The 16,788-nt window shown below is 34.5% G+C and overlaps 1 protein-coding gene across 1 annotated transcript; it reads left to right on the top strand.

Annotated features, from left to right (window-relative positions):
* Nucleotides 1-586: 586 nt before the first annotated feature.
* Nucleotides 587-9,969, top strand: LOC143614675 (protein DEFECTIVE IN EXINE FORMATION 1-like). The gene is made up of 13 exons (XM_077088043.1): nt 587-714; nt 1,112-1,222; nt 1,333-1,415; nt 1,997-2,114; nt 2,204-2,361; nt 3,030-3,628; nt 4,372-4,442; nt 4,512-4,768; nt 4,842-5,023; nt 5,693-5,976; nt 7,492-7,609; nt 7,690-7,872; nt 9,468-9,969. Exons 1-13 carry the CDS (start codon nt 587-589, stop codon nt 9,783-9,785), a joined length of 2,610 nt encoding a protein of 869 aa, XP_076944158.1. The 3' UTR covers nt 9,786-9,969.
* The last annotated feature ends 6,819 nt before the right edge of the window (nt 9,970-16,788 follow it).

Genomic DNA, 16,788 nt, shown 5'->3' with positions numbered 1-16,788 from the left:
ATACCGATCGAATTAGCGTTAACTCGTAGATACACCCTTGGTTTAAAGAGGCGCTTGGGGCATTATGAAAACACCTTAATTTACGTGAGGCAAGAAAAATCATGAGGCGCCCTAAAGCAACGCATTAGTGGGTGAGGCAGCATTTCATATGGTGCCGTCTAAATTAAATTAAAAATGTAGCTACTTTGGCTCTTCTGCTTACAATATTAACCTTCGGGTCCATGTGTTATTATTACCATCTTTTTAATTGATTCAAGCTTATCTTCTCCTAATTATTACACATCGACTCAAGATAAGATATGTTTTCTTCATTATTCTTTTTCACTATACATTAATACTTTCCTTTACTATTAACTTCTTATGTAATTCATTTTTCTATATTTAATCAACTCGTTTTTTAATAATAATATATAATTGTTTTGTAACTTAGAGAAGTAAATGAATGTCCGGATGTGAATCGAATTGAGGTCAGAGTCTGTCTTATATACATATATATATATCTCAACAACTCTTGTCGATCGATCCACCATTCATTTTTGCATACTTTGATTTTGTATTAAGATTCTGAGATAAGATCGATCACGGTATGAAAATTAGGGTTTTATTTCTGTTGTTTTCTATATCATTTATTATAATCCATGGAGAAGAAGCAAAATCCAACAATAAGTTTCGTGAAGGTGAAGCCACCGATGATAGCTTAGGATATCCTAATTTGTAAGTCTCCATTTCTAGCATTTTAATTTGGTCAATTAGTTCTCTATTATTTCTGATTATATCTTGTGACCGACGATGTTGTGTATAATTGAGAGGCAGATGCCTAAACAACATAACAGTGACAAGTAGGATGATTCTGTTCTTCTAGCTGAAGCACACTTTATAACAGCTATTATTATTATTATTATGTATTTTAAGAAAAACTACTTTCTACATCAAGAGGTAAAATGAACCGGTATTTTGCCCTTTTTATTTTGTGTTTTGTCTGTAAGTTAGAATATAAGAACTGGAAGACTGATAGGGACCTAGACTTGGTGTGTTATGCTTTTAGCGCTTTTCGTATGTACATCGCTATAGTTGGTTCTATAACCAGCTCTTACATGTTTTCTGTCTATAGTGATGAGGATGAACTGTTGAATAAACAATGCCCTCAGAATTTGGAGCTAAGATGGCAGACGGAAGTTAGTTCTAGCATATACGCAACACCCTTGATCGCTGATATTAACAGGTAAAAGAAGTTGGAACTGTCTTCTGAATCTAGCATTATTCCATTTTTGGCTGAAGAATTTGCATCCTGTAATTATTGATTTTCTTTGTGGTGGCATTACTTTCTCTTAGTGATGGCAAACTTGATGTTGTTGTTCCATCTTTTGTCCACTACCTGGAAGTCTTGGAAGGTTCTGATGGTGACAAAATGCCAGGTGTGTCATTCAGTCAGTTTATTTGATTCTGTGTTTAAGTATCTACACTACTATTGTAATTGTCTATATTCACAATAGGATCTCTATCTTCTTTATCTCTTATCTCTAAAGTTTAGAGATTTGTTATTTTGCATCTCCGTCAGAATCTTTATCTCCATCTCTATATCTTAAACCGAGTTTTATGAATAGCGATTCTCTAAATATACAGATCCACTATGTATGATCTCTATAAATGTTTGTGAGTGTATAAGAAAGATGAACAAATAATAAAATAAGTGTTTGTGAGTAAGATAGAGTCATAGAGATAGAGAATGAGATGTGGTAGGTTAAATAAAATTTAAAGATTATTTTAGATAAAGTTGATATTTAGTAAAATTATATAGATGGAGATAAAGAACTTGATGTGAATGCTCTATATTGTAACAATCTTGAGATATCATGAAACATATAACAAAATGTTCCAATTACTAATGAAAGAAAGTATATTACATATAAGATTAGTTAGGTTGTGAATGAGATGATAAAAAGTAATATGATTACATGATTGAGCTTATAATTGTGATTTTTTAATGGTTTTTCAGGGTGGCCCGCTTTCCATCAATCAACTGTTCACGCGAGTCCACTTTTGTATGATATTGACAAGGATGGCGTGAGAGAAATAGCTTTGGCTACATACAATGGCGAGGTGCTCTTCTTCCGGTACAGGCTTTTGTTAGTTTTTGCAGCATTTTTGTCCTTTTTTCTTTCTATCCAACATCCGGTTTTATTTTCTTTTATGTTTTATGCAGGGCTTCAGGTTATATGATGTCAGATAAATTAGAGGTTCCTAGACTAAAAGCTAAAAAGGATTGGTATGTGGGGTTGAACCCAGATCCAGTTGATCACTCTCATCCAGATGTTCACGATGATCAACTTATTCAAGAGGCTGCTTTGCACTCCATACCTCGTACGTCTTTTTGTTTTATTAAGGTCTTATACAATAATCATGGAAAATTGTTTAGATCTTGTGATTGAGTAAATGCTTTTTTGTCCACTATACGACAATACATCTGTTCAATATTGTTGATTCTTAGCGCATGTCTCTTAATCTTGTACTTGTCTCAAAGTGTCGCTTGACTAGTTTGCAGTTACTTTTTGTCAATTGGGTTGTTGACTTTGTCGAAAGCTGCACCACATGTGGTTGGACACATGTTGCAATTGCACAATAAATTATATATATTTTACTACTAGAGTGGACCAAAGGCATTTTTACTCAATTTTATAGGACCAAATAATTTTTTTAAGAGAAGGATATAATCACTGTATAGTTATGCATATGTTAATCAAGTTCTATGTTGATTTGTTTTAATTTTTAAAGTTTTTGTTGCATACTAATATGCAGGTAACTATTATGTAAATTCACTTACTATCTCTTTTGTGGTCAATATATTTTTTTTGTATATTCTATAAAGCATTCATCTACGGTTAACCTTAGTTAGTCTTAAAGATAAGTTAGTTTGATTAATAAGGAATTTTTTAACTGTTTTTTTAGATATTATCATAATCATTAAAACAAAAAATTGTGAACTGTACCAGAGATAGCTAACCAGCCTCCTTTTGTAAGCATTTCCACAGCCCCCACAGGAGCTAACCATACATCTGGTTTGGAGGAGCATAAGGAGACAAAGACTGAAATGCCCCTGAAACTTGAATCACAAAATAATACAAAAAGTACTTTATTGGATGAACATGTTAAAAGTTCACATAATGACAGTGAAGCAAGTACAGATTCATTGGAAAATATGGGTAGAAATAATGCAGAAAATAAAACTAGCCCACATATCGAGTTGCCAAACGACAGCAATAATGCAGAAAATAAAACTAGCCCACATATTGAGTTGCCTCAAAATATATCAACAAATATATTAAAAAATGTACAAGGTGCTAATAATGAAACAAAGACTGGAAGACGGCTTCTAGAAGAAAAACCACAGGAGAACAATGACCAAAAAGATGTTCGTGCTGCAACTGTTGAAAATGATGAAGGCCTTGAAGCTGATGCTGACGCGTCTTTTGATTTGCTCCGTGACAATGAAGAGCTGGCAGATGAGTACAACTATGACTATGATGATTATGTTGATGAAACAATGTGGGGAGATGAAGAGTTGAATGAAGCACAACATGAGGCATCTCAAAGCTATGTGCAAGTTGATTCACACATTTTGTGTACTCCTGTAAGTCATTAATGCCATTAGTTAAGAAATCTTAAGTATATGTGTGCATGGGTCGGTTTTGGGCTCAAATGTAACCAAAAACCAAAAATTCGTTGAAAACATTTGATTTTGTTTTGTTTTTTTTTTTTCGGTTTTCAGTTTTGGTTCTATCATTTGTGCTTGAAATTTTTGGACTGAAAAAAATTGGACTACAATTATGAATTTGGGCCAACTCCTTTTTGTTAAAGTGTTAATGATTATTATACTTCTGGGTTAAAATATTTGGGATTTTACTGTGTAAGTTTGTTTGTTTATATATTACTTAACATTCAAAAATGAAATTCATACATTAGGTTCGGTTTTACCATTTGGGCTTGAAATTTTTGGACTGAAAAAATTAGACTAAAATACTGTAATGAATTTAGGCCCAAGTTTTTTTGTATTTAATGATAAATTGTTTATTCTACATCTGGGCTGAAATATTTGGGATTTTACAATGTATGTTTGTTTGTTTATGTATTACTTAACATTCAAAATTTAAAATGAAAATTCATACGTTTGGTTCTTTTTCCGGTTTTAATAATCATGAAAAGTCAACACCAAATTAAAAATTTAGCGTTTATAAAAACATAAAACTAAACTCGATTTTTGTTTGGGTTTGGTTTTTTTGGTTATTTTGGTTTCATGTACACTCTAATCTTAGATTATGTGGCACTGGAATGAATTAGGAATTATGAATTATGCCCGTTTCGTGTTATTTTCAGGTGATAGCTGATATTGATAAGGATGGGGTTTCAGAAATGATTGTTGCAGTCTCATATTTCTTTGACCAGGAGTGAGTGCCATCTTATTATGTCTGTGTTATAATCATAGTCGCTCTTTTGACCATTATAACCTTTTACAGATACTATGATAACCCAGAGCGTGTGAAGGAACTTGGTGGTATTGAAATTGGAAAATATGTTGGTGGTGGAATTGTCGTTTTTAACCTTGAGACCAAACAAGTTAAGTGGACTGCTGAGTTGGATATAAGTACAGATACTGCCAAATACCGTGCGTATATATATTCATCTCCAACGGTGGTTGATTTGGATGGTGATGGATACCTAGACATCCTTGTTGGCACATCTTATGGTCTATTTTATGTCCTCGATCATAAAGGTAATACAGTTATTTATTGAGATATTAATTAGTAAAGTATCTTAGTTTTAATTTATTTATATTTATAACTCAGGCAAGGTAAGAGAGAAGTTTCCTCTTGAGATGGCTGAAATCCAAGGAGCTGTAATAGCTGCTGATATTAATGATGATGGGAAGATTGAATTGGTTACTACTGATACACACGGAAACGTTGCTGCGTGGACCCCACAAGGTGTAGAAATTTGGGAAGCCCATCTTAAGAGCTTAATTTCTCAGGTAAAAAAAAATGGATGGGTTATACTTAAATGTGTCAGACCCGCTTAAATTTGTGCCGTGTTGAGTCATGTTTCAGGTTTACTCGTAAAATGATCATTTATGAATTTATGAATATGAGTAATATATACCGACTTGAAATAGTTTAAACAGTTAGTTACTCTGACTCAAATGAAGCTTTTTTTTTTTTTCAATTGGTATCCTTTTAATTGTTGTTTCTTCAGTTTTCATTTCGATTAGCAAACTTGGGTTTGCATATATAGACTAGGTCAAGATTATAAGAAGCAAATGAAAATGACTGGAGATTTGATAGTTAGATCTAGTAAAATAATATTGTTTGTAGTGAATAGTTAATGAAAGGGTTAAAAGGGAAAATTAGTTTCAGTTTTATAAGTTATTAGTAAAGAGGAAAAGTTATAAATCACACTTTTTAAGCTTTATACTTTACTTTTTATCTTTAAAATCTAAATATTATCTTTAAAAAAAAACCTTATCGGGTCAACAAGCCAACTCACTTATTAAACTGGTCATGTCCTTGTTGACAAATTTTTAAAACGGGTCGTGTCAACCGAACCAAAACCTATTTTTTTGGTGTCGTGCTAGGAATTGCCTCCCCTAGTTGAAATGGCCCAGACTGGGTCGTCTTCGTAACATATTTTTCTCTATTTCTAGGGTGCAACTGTTGGTGATGTGGATGGAGACGGGCACACGGATGTGGTGGTTCCAACAATATCAGGAAACATTTATGTTCTTAGTGGAAAAGATGGCTCGTTTGTGCGTCCGTATCCATACCGAACTCATGGGAGAGTGATGAATCAAGTCTTGTTGGTTGATTTGAGCAAACGAAGGGAAAAGAAGAAAGGTCTTACAATTGTGACAACATCATTTGATGGTTACTTGTATCTCATTGATGGGCCCACTTCGTGTGCTGATGTTGTGGATATTGGTGAAACATCGTAAGTCTTTCTTTCTTTAAACTAAGGTTTTATGTTTTATATATGGTCAAAACAAAATGTGTCAAACAAATCCGACTATAACCACTCTAAAATTACTCATTTTGACCAAAACTTGACGTGTTATTATTCAACCCACTTGACTATGTAAGCGAACGAATGAACGCAAACAAAGCATACTTGTATTTGTTTGTTAACTTTAACTTAATAAGCGGTTGAACATGGACAATTAAATGATTGTAGTTTTCTTGTTCTGTTTCTTCGTTAAGAAAATTAATCTGTTCGTTTATGGTATAAACGTAAACGAACGAATATAACTGAACTTAGATGAATGAACGTGTCTAAGCTTTCACTATATAAAAGTAAATGTGAAAAACAATTTGTTGGGTCTAAAAAGTTATGAAAAACTAGACTAAATTGTAATGGGTTTAAAAATTTAGTTAAATGTATTAATGAACCAAACGAACAAACTTAAAAATAAGTAAACTAACAAACATCATGAAAATAAATGAACAAACATAAATGAATTTAAATGAACGCACGCAAACAGATGTTCATGAACATATATTAAAAATGAGACGTGTTCGTGTTCGTTCGTTGAACTAAATGAACATAATATATTGTTCATGTTCGTTTGTATATTAAGTGAATGCACATAAATGAACTTCCCGCAACGGTTCACGAATACTCGATACAAGTTGTACTGTAACACCCCCAGTAAATCTTACTGCTGTACATTATTCTTTTATTGCAGTATTATCTCTAAACATAGATTCCCATCTTCGTTTTCTGATATTAATTTTAAAAAAGGATGAATTGCTAAGAATTTATGCTTTGCTGGTTTGTATATATTATATTTCTTGTAAAGTTTAGCTAAAATAAGAAACGAAGATAAGAGAGGGGAGATTGAGATGGTTTGGACATGTAAAGAGAAGACAGACGACGAATCCTGTTAGATCCGTAGAAAACATTACTATAAAGGGGAGGAGGGGTAGAGGACGACCGAAATTGACTTGGGATGAGAGGATTAGGCATGATTTGATAGACCTAAACCTCTCCGAGGACATGGTTGAGGATAGGAATTCGTGGAGAAGTAGAATTAAAGTTAAGGATTTTTAGGGAGAATTGAATACCTTAGGGCTTAGACTTAACTTATTTAGGTCACATACCATAATGGTATTTCCCTTACATATATTATTATTATTATTATTATAATTATTATTAGCTTTTATATTGCTGTTAAACTGTGATCTTATTATTAATATTATTATAATTAGTAGTAGTTTTTATATAACTGTTAAACTTTGATTTCCTTTATTTTGCTTCATACACATGTACTTAGAGCCGAGGGTCTCTCTGTAAGCCACCTCTTTATTCCTTTGGATAGAGGTACGGTGTGCCTACATCCCACCCTCCCCAGACCCTACTTATAGCTTTGCTGTCGGTGGGATTTTACTGAGCATGATTGATTGATTGATTTAAAGTTTAGCTAAAACTGGTGAATTGTAAAATGAACAGATATAGCATGGTGTTGGCTGACAATGTTGACGGTGGAGACGATCTTGATCTTATTGTGACAACTATGAATGGCAATGTGTTTTGTTTTTCAACCCCTGCGCCACATCATCCTCTCAAGGCATGACATGATTTTTGTTATCGTGTTACTCCTTCGATTTATTGATTCTTAATATGCTCATTTATGTTTTGCTTTGTTAGGCGTGGAGATCACATAATCAAGGACGCAACAATGTTGCAGCTCGTGTTGACCGTGAAGGTGTTTATGTTACACCTTCTTCTAGAACATTCCGGGATGAAGAAGGAAAACATTTTTGGGTTGATATAGAGATTGTAGATAAACACAGGGTGCCATCTGGATATCAAGCCCCGTATAATGTCACGGTAATTTTGACTTTTGTTTAGGAATGCAACTTTGACCATTTGTATTGGTCAACTGGCCTAGAGGTGGCAATATTGACTCATTTAGGTTATACTTAGCCTTTAATACGGTAAGATAGTTGAATGATTAAAATTGGCTAAAATGAATATTCGAATTAATATAATCTTAAGTATTTGGGTTTTTGAAAATTTGAAGCTGGATTCAAGTTCGAAATTCAATATCGCATACGATTCTAAATCGATTTGATACCAGCCAATTTTTTAACTTTTATTTTAGTAGGCCCAAACAATTGGACATTTGGTTACTGGGCTGGATAATGAATTAGGAGACCCAACTATCATAAGTGTTTAATTTTGTGCCTGTGTATATGTGTATGCGTGTGTGTGCGCGTGCATATATAAATATTAATAATAAAAAGTATAATTTGAATTCGAATCCACAATCATAAATTTGTATTAGATTCGAAATTTTGAAAATCAAATTTGAACATTTAATTATGAATTCGTTTCAAATCGAGTTTTGAGTATGATTCGAATACTGAAGACCCCAATGCATAAAACGGAAACCTGTTGGATAAAATAATGTTGGTGGTTTATTATATTCATATTTATCTGAACACGATTCGAAGTTTTAAAATGATTTTGTTGAGGATATATTATATTCATAGTTTATATTCATGATTTATCTGATATATATATATATATGAATAAAAATGATTTTGGTGGTTTAGGCATGATAAACTTTCTGACGCCCTTGACTATTTTCTTTTTAGTCAACTATTTTTTCGTACGCTCGACTGTTATATGTATTTAACATGACTGAACCTGTTCATAATTAAACCATTAGATATAAAAGTCAACATGATTGGACCCTGGGTTGAATCTTCGAACCTGTTTAGCTACACAGGTCGTGTTGTATCGACCTGGGATATTTATAGGTTGACCTGTATAACCTGTTTTTTTTTATTTAAATGTATTTTATGTAATACATGATTTGACATGATTGAAGATAGGAATTCTAGACCTAAACCTCTCAGAGGACATGGTTGAGGATAGGAATTCTTGGAGACTTAGAATTAAGGCTAAGGATTTTTAGGGAGAAAGGAATACCTTAGGAGTTTTTCTTTACCTGATTTTGGTCACACACCATTATGTTTTCCTCTTTTCATATATTTCTATATTGTTATCTATACATGTATTGGTATTATTAATTTTACTACGTGCTATTATCAATTTTATTACTATTGAACTTTAATGCCCCTTATTTTCTCTCATACAATGTTACTTTGAGCTGAGGCCCTGGAAGCCACCTCTCTATCCCGTCGGATAGAGGTACGGTGTGCCTACATCCCACCCTCCCCAGACCCTACTTATAGCTTTGCTATTGGTGGGATCCCACTGGGTATGATTAATTGATTGATTGAATTTATGTAATAAATTAAATTGAATGGTTATCTTATGCCTAATCTTAAAACTAAAAAGGAAATAGACATGATTTTGTATCTAATGTAACTGTCTTATATAAATGTGTATTTTTTTTTTGTTGTAAAATGTAAATTCAAAGTAGTGATTGGTTTTTCTTGCTTCAAACGTTTCAGACATCATTATTAGTTCCTGGAAACTACCAAGGCGAAAGAACAATCAAAAGCAGCCAGATTTATGACAAACCTGGAAAATACCGGATAAAGTTGCCCACAGTCGGTGTTAGAACGACAGGAACAGTGGTGGTGGAGATGACAGACAAGAACGGGTTATACTTCTCTGATGAGTTCTCTTTAACCTTTCATCTCCATTACTACAAACTGCTAAAATGGCTTCTCGTGCTCCCGATGATTGGCATGTTTGCTGTTCTTGTTATCTTCCGCCCTCAAGAATCGGTTCCATTACCGTCCTTCTCACGCAACACTGACTTATAAAATGGTTGTTTTTTGTGTAGACTGGATGATGTTGAATCTAGTTTTGAGTTAAAAGAGTAGTTATAAGCAGGTAATTGTTTAGTTTTGGATATATGAGGTTTCAGATGGGGACTTTGTTTAAAGGAAATTGGTATTTATTTAGACCTTTTTGTTTTCAATTTTCAATTCATGGTTAATAATTCTTCATATAATTAGTAGAGGTATTAACAAAAACCGGTTCGGAACCCATTAACCGGATACCGAACCGAAACTGTTTCTACCAAACTGGTTCCCAAACCGAACCAAACCGCCGGTTCGTATAGCGGTATGGGTTATTTTCAATCAAACAGGTTTTAAAACCGGTTAAAACCAGTTTAAAACCGACCTGAACCGGTCTGGGTCAGGTTGAGTAGTTCTATGCTTAAACCGTTTAGAAACCGGTTTGACCCAAACCGGTTTGGAATATGCAAAAAACCAAACCGGTTCGGTTTGTTCATTACCAAACATAACGAAAACGCAATTTCGATCCGAACTGGTTTTTTTTAAAACCGAACATAACTAAAACGTGATTTCATCCATGTATTGCTAGTGAAATAAAAAAATGAAGTGCGGTTTCATCTAATAGACCAGATATTGTATTATAAGTATTGTTTAATGTAATCATGCATTATGCATAAGAACACATTACAGGGGTGTTTGGCCTAGCTTTTATATTTTTGCTTATGCTTATATTTTAAATTAGCTTATAGCTTATTTTCTATTATTTGATAAGCTATTTTAAGTGTTTGGATTAGGTTATATTCTACAAGTTAATTGTGTCTTAATTAATTGTTAAATCCATCATTCTTTAATTTGTAAGAGTAATAAATTGCTTCAATAATTACTAATTCACCATCATTTGAGGACAAATGAGTAACTTCCACCCTTATACAAATGAGTTTCTTTAAATAAACTAAAAAACCATCTTCAAATAAGTTTATTCAAATTAGCTTATATAAGCTTAAGCATACGCTTAAAAAGTAAAACCAAACATTAAGTTAAGCTTATTTTGTAAAAACAACTAAAAAAGATATAAGCTTTGGCTTTGTTAAAAAAGCTATAAATTGAACATAACTAAAACGTGATTTCAATCCATGTATGCTAGTGAAATGAAAAAAATGAAGTACGGTTTCTTCTAATAGACCGGATACTATATTATAAGTATTGTTTAATGTAATCATGCATTATGCATAAGAACACATGTAGGTTTAAGCATCGGTACTGAATGTTTACTTGTTTTTCTCTGTAAATGTTATTTACGTAGTGTAAGTTTACTCGTTTTCATTCAAAAACTTGAGCACAGCCGCCCCTTCGTTTATGAATATTTTTTATACGTATTGAGTCCAGCTGCTCCGTGTTTACGTCCAAGCTTTGTCATTGCTTGTGGGATGAAGCTTCTACTGTCGAATACAACCCTAAACCACCATACCTAGACCACTCCCATCAACAACTATTCATGGCTTGTTTCACTATATGAAAAAAATATTTAAAAAAAAAATAATAAAAGATGGACCAAACCGTTCGATGCACCACATCAATTTATAAACCCACTCAGTGTCACGTGTCAACATTTTAATGGACCTCTTTTTACTTTCACACTAATTAGTTTTAACTACGATACTGTTTTATCTAATAAATATTAATAATTAAGTTTTTTTAAACAAAAGACAATTACAAACTTAGTTCCTGATGTTTCCCTAAAGTAACAAGATTGGGTACCAAGGTTTAAAAGTTGTAAGTTTGGGTACTAAGGTTTTAATTTTGTAACAATGTTAGGTACTAACTTTCCGTTGAAAGTTAAAGAAATTTGCTTTAACTCGCCACCATAACGCTCGGGTTTACCAATGCCCATGCTTCAACGCTTGAATTTTAACAACGCTCAATTTTTCCCGACCGAATAAAGTTCAAAATAATAATTTGACAGAATTACATAAATTGTCCTTTATTTTTGTATCAGATTTCACTCGTTGTCCTTTATCTTTAGAAGTTACATGATTTGTACTTTACGTTTTCAAAATGCTACACCTTTTGTCCTTTAACCCTAACCCAGTTAGATTTTATCGTTAACTCTGGTCATGTGCATTGCACATGAGAGAATTATCGGTCATTTTCCCCATTTATTAATAATAACATTTTAACAATTAACTTATTATATATATAGAAGATCTCTTTCTCTAACTCAGACTCTCCTCTCTGTCTTTCTGCACTCTCTCTCTCTCTCTCTCTACACTTTACCCACATGTAACATCCTAAAATTTTAATGATGAATAAAGGAAGTTATGTTTATTGATTTCGCGTAATTGATTAATGTCGGGGAAGGAGCGGGTCTTGGACTTGGATTAATTGAGATGGGTTAAATGAGAATGGGATTTCAGGGATATAAATACCCCCAAAATCCCAAAATATCTTCATTTTCCCCACTCTCCTAAACACACACATACTCACACACCAAGCACACCCAAAACCGCCGCCGGCCGGGCCGAGAAAGAAGGAAGGATCGAGCGAGGTCCGGGTAAGAGAGAAAGATTAGTGGTGATACCAAGATAAACGAGATCCAAACAAGCTCAAAAAGGTATGATTCTTGATCTTGGAAGTTTAAAGATCCGAGCTTTTAGTGTATAAACGACCGAAAATGGTCGGGAAGTGTAGTGGGTGGTATTGAACCTTAACAAGGGTGTTAAAATCGCCCGAAATGTTGATCAGAAACCGAAACAGCGGACATCTGGGCAACTTCGCCTTCATCTGGGCAACTTCGCCTTCATCTGGGCAACTTCGCCTTCAAGAGATGAACTTCGCCTGCAAGCTAAGTTCGCCTGATGAACTTCGCCTGCAAGCTAAGTTCGCCTGATGACAAGTTCGCCTGAGGTTTAAGTTCGCCTGATGATAAGTTCGCCTGAGGTTTAACTTCGCCTAAAGCTAAGTTCGCCTGAGGTTTAACTTCGCCTAAAGCTAAGTTCGCCTGAGGTTTAACTTCGCCTAAAGCCAAGTTCGTTTAGAAAATAAATTTAAAATCTAATGAAAAATGTGTTAAGACGGTTAATGGAAATAAAATTTTTCCAAGCTGACCTGGCAGCTCGACCCCAGCCAGGGGCTCTGCCCCTTGGACCCTGCTTGGGGCTGCCGCCCCTAGACCCCGCTGCCAGGGGCGCTGCCCCCGGACCCCCGTTCGTTGTGGGTCACATAAAGATAGAGATACATTATGAGAAGTGATAGTTAATTGATACGTATACTTGTTATACAGTCAGCCGTGCACAACTGAAGAAAGGGATTACGATTAACGGTGAACGTAACCGTGTTCAGGTGAGTTTCTAGCCCCATTTATGTGTTACGTTTTCGGGGCTGTGTGCATACTCAATATGTTTGTTAATACACTTATCCTAAGAGATAAGTGTATGCCTTATGTGGATAATGTGAAATGTATGAATGATTGCTTGATGGTACGTGAACGATCTTCGGATATTGCACGTACTGTCAGGTTGTAACGCTAAGTTAAGTAAGTATGATATGTATGCTTATGTGTATGAATGTGATAAAGTTAATAAAAGAAGGAAAGGATGGTTGTATGGTTACGAAAAGGGTACCGAGCCCTAATAATACTCGAGGTACGATGTATGGTTGTATGGTAACGAAGAGGGAATCGAACCCTACTAATATTCGAGAACTAGGGAACCGAACCCTACTAATATTCGAGGAAAGAGGGAAACCGAGCCCTAATAATACTCGTAGAAGAGGGAAACCGAGCCCTAATAATACTCGTGGAAAGAGGGTACCGAGCCCTAATAATACTCGAGGAAGGAGGGTACCGAGCCCTAATAATACTCGAGGAAGGAGGGTACCGAGCCCTAATAATACTCGAGGAAGGAGGGTACCGAGCCCTAATAATACTCGAGGAATGTAGGGCGTAATGCTCTTTATAACGTAAGATATGAAAGTAAGTTAATACAAAAGAAAGCATGAAAGTAAGAAAGTAAGGAAGTATGAAAGTATGAATGAAAGAATATAATGTTATGTGAATGGTATGACTATGTGATTATCTAGAACTCACTCAGCGTAGCTGACTTTTAGTATGCACGCAGGTGAGTAGGATGAGGCAGCTCGCTTGAGGAGACACATGGCACTGAACAAGAGTCTGGCATCTGAAGACTTATGATGTTTTAATTTTAATGTTTTAATGTGAAAGACAAAGGATGTTTTGAGACAAGTTATGAAATATTGTAATGTTTTATGAAAGTTTTATATTCGCGTAAATGTTTTAATTAACTCTGATATTTAGAACTGTGTTTATGAGTAATAATCCAACACGAAAGTAGGGTTACCGGTAACGGGGCCTTACACCACACACACCCCACACAACCCCAAACCACCATCCAGCCAACCGCAACAAAATCACCGACCACAACTATCAAGAGAACCGCCGGCCACCGCCATTGTCACTGCCACCACCCACCACCACACACACCATCTGTCACAGCACCCACCGTCTTCCATCTCCACCCATCTTCATTACCGGAAACCACCACCACACCTTTCCCTTCATCAGATCTGTCTTCAAAATTAAATTACGGTTGCTATCAGCGGAGAAATACACCCTGATTAGGTGTTCGACAACGATTATTAGGGTTCAATTATGGTCATATCGGCGCCGGTGGGTGTAACGATTCCGGCAAATTCAGGTATACCCTAGCCGGAAAATACCATTTATGTGTTATTTAATACTGAATATATGAATTATAATGTGTTTATACGAGTATATAAGATTCACAGTACGAATTATACTCGAATGTACAGCTAGTCGTATTGGAATTACGATTAACCGATGAACGGTTATTGAAACCCGAACGAATCGGGGATTACATTATAGACGAAATATATGATGTTTAGTAAGGATTACGAAGTATTAAAGTGTAACGATTCCGGCAAATCCAGGTATACCCTAGCCGGAATATACTATTTACGTGTTATTTAATACTGATTATATGAGTTATAGTACGTTTATACGAGTATATATGATTCATAGTACGAATCTACTCGATTATATAGTGAATCGTATTGGAATTACAATTAACCAATGAACGATTATTGAAACCCGAACGAATCGGGAATTACATTGTAGACGAAGTATATAATGTTTAAGTGATGTTTGCGAAGTATTAATGCTTCGGGTTGGGTGAATTATAGCACAGAAAAAGGATTTCGATTTAATGGTACGTCGGTACGCTAAACGAAACCTTTAACACCAAACCAAGCAAGAGACGATCAATCAAACCGAAAAAGATGCACAAATACCGACAATGATGTTTTAATGTTATGGTTGAGTTTTTTAAAGTTTTTAAATCAGTTTATGTAAATCTTATTTTAACCCGAAAAACGACCATTTTAGGCTCGTTTTAAGCCGAATTACGAGTTTAAACGAGAAACGAACTGAACCAGACTATCCACAACATTATCCGGATTGTGTAATCCAAATGTGTGGCTAATATTGAACTTGTGGGGCCCACCCCCACCTCCACTTGGACCAACCGGCCCTATATGCACACACACACATTTCATTTGTTATTTTTTTAGATCAAAAAACTCTCTCAATCTCTCAATCCTTTCAACATCCATTCAAAACCCTTGATTTCTAACAAGATTTTGAAGGTAAAAACATGGTTTAGTTGGTTAAATCATAGTATTGATTTCTTTATTTTGAGTTGTTTTGCAAGAACAAGAGGTTCCAAGTGAAATATGGGTGAAAACCCGAGATGGAACCGGTTCTCGTATGATCAAGGGATGTATACAAGTTATACAAAGGATCTTGATCCAAGTAATGAGTTAAAAGTGTTTAGAATAAAATTTACGGTTAAAATCTTGTTAAATGAGTTTCCAAGTGAAAGATGGGTGAAAACCCGAGATGAAACCGACTCTTGCATGATCAAGAGATGTATACATGTTATACAAGGGATCTTGGTCCAAGAAATGAGTAAAAAGAGTCGAGAACGGATTTTTACGGTTAAAACCTTTGTTTTTACATAAAAACCGATACTATGAAAGAAATGGTTGATTGTTGGTATAGTTTGCTTGGTATAGTGTTATTGTGCTTGTAAGTGTTGTATCTAGCGGCTAGCAAAGGCTAGAAACCGAGATCCTTGCGATCTAAAGCTAGAAAACACAAGATAGTTCGGTTTTCGTGTGTATATGAGATTTGGACAGATTTTCGTGTGCTTAGATTCGGGTCACGAAATTTCACAGAGATGATCTACACATGAAAATATGAGATCTGTGAATTTTTGGTAACTTTGGATAAAAGATGAATATTTGGTGAATTTAATGCTCGGTTTTGGCCAAAAATAGTGAAAAATAGCTAAACATGATGAAAAATTCTGGAAATTTAAGATAGCTTTTATAACATATAAAAGTCACCCACAAAATTTGAGCTCAGTTTGAAAAGTCTAAGTAGGCTTTTCGGTGAACGAGTTCTAGGGCTTTCTAGCTCGGTTTTGGGTGAAAATGGCTTGAAAAATGAGTTTTAAATTCTGGAAAAATTCCAGGAAGTTATGAGGATGACAGAGATCATCCCAGAAAAATTTGGGATTTTTCTAAAGTGTTTTGGTATTTTTGACATATTTAGTGTTTTAATAAGATTTAAAAATAGATAAATAAATGTAAATATAGGAAAATAAATCTGGAAAAATTCCAGGAAGTTATGAGGATGACAGAGATCATCCCAGAAAAATTTGGGATTTTTCTAAAGTGTTTTGGTATTTTTGACATATTTAGTGTTTTAATAAGATTTAAAAATAGATAAATAAATGTAAATATAAGAAAATAAATCTGGAAAAATTTTGTAAAATTTCTTTCTGTCAAAATAAGTTTTGTGCAAAATTTCAAGACCCGAGACTAAACGGGTAATTATTTGTGCTAAAAAGAACGTAAAAACAAATATTTAAAGCTTAAAACGTGTAAACCGGCAAAGTTCGCATAAGCGAGCTGACTGGTACCGAAA

Source organism: Bidens hawaiensis, unplaced genomic scaffold (genome assembly GCF_021521415.1).
Source record: "Bidens hawaiensis isolate Kalapana, Puna unplaced genomic scaffold, B.hawaiensis_p1.1 tig00040695_1, whole genome shotgun sequence".
Classification (NCBI taxonomy): domain Eukaryota; kingdom Viridiplantae; phylum Streptophyta; class Magnoliopsida; order Asterales; family Asteraceae; genus Bidens; species Bidens hawaiensis.
The sequence above is the reverse complement of the archived record's forward strand: the minus strand, read 5'-3'. Positions and strand labels throughout refer to the sequence as shown.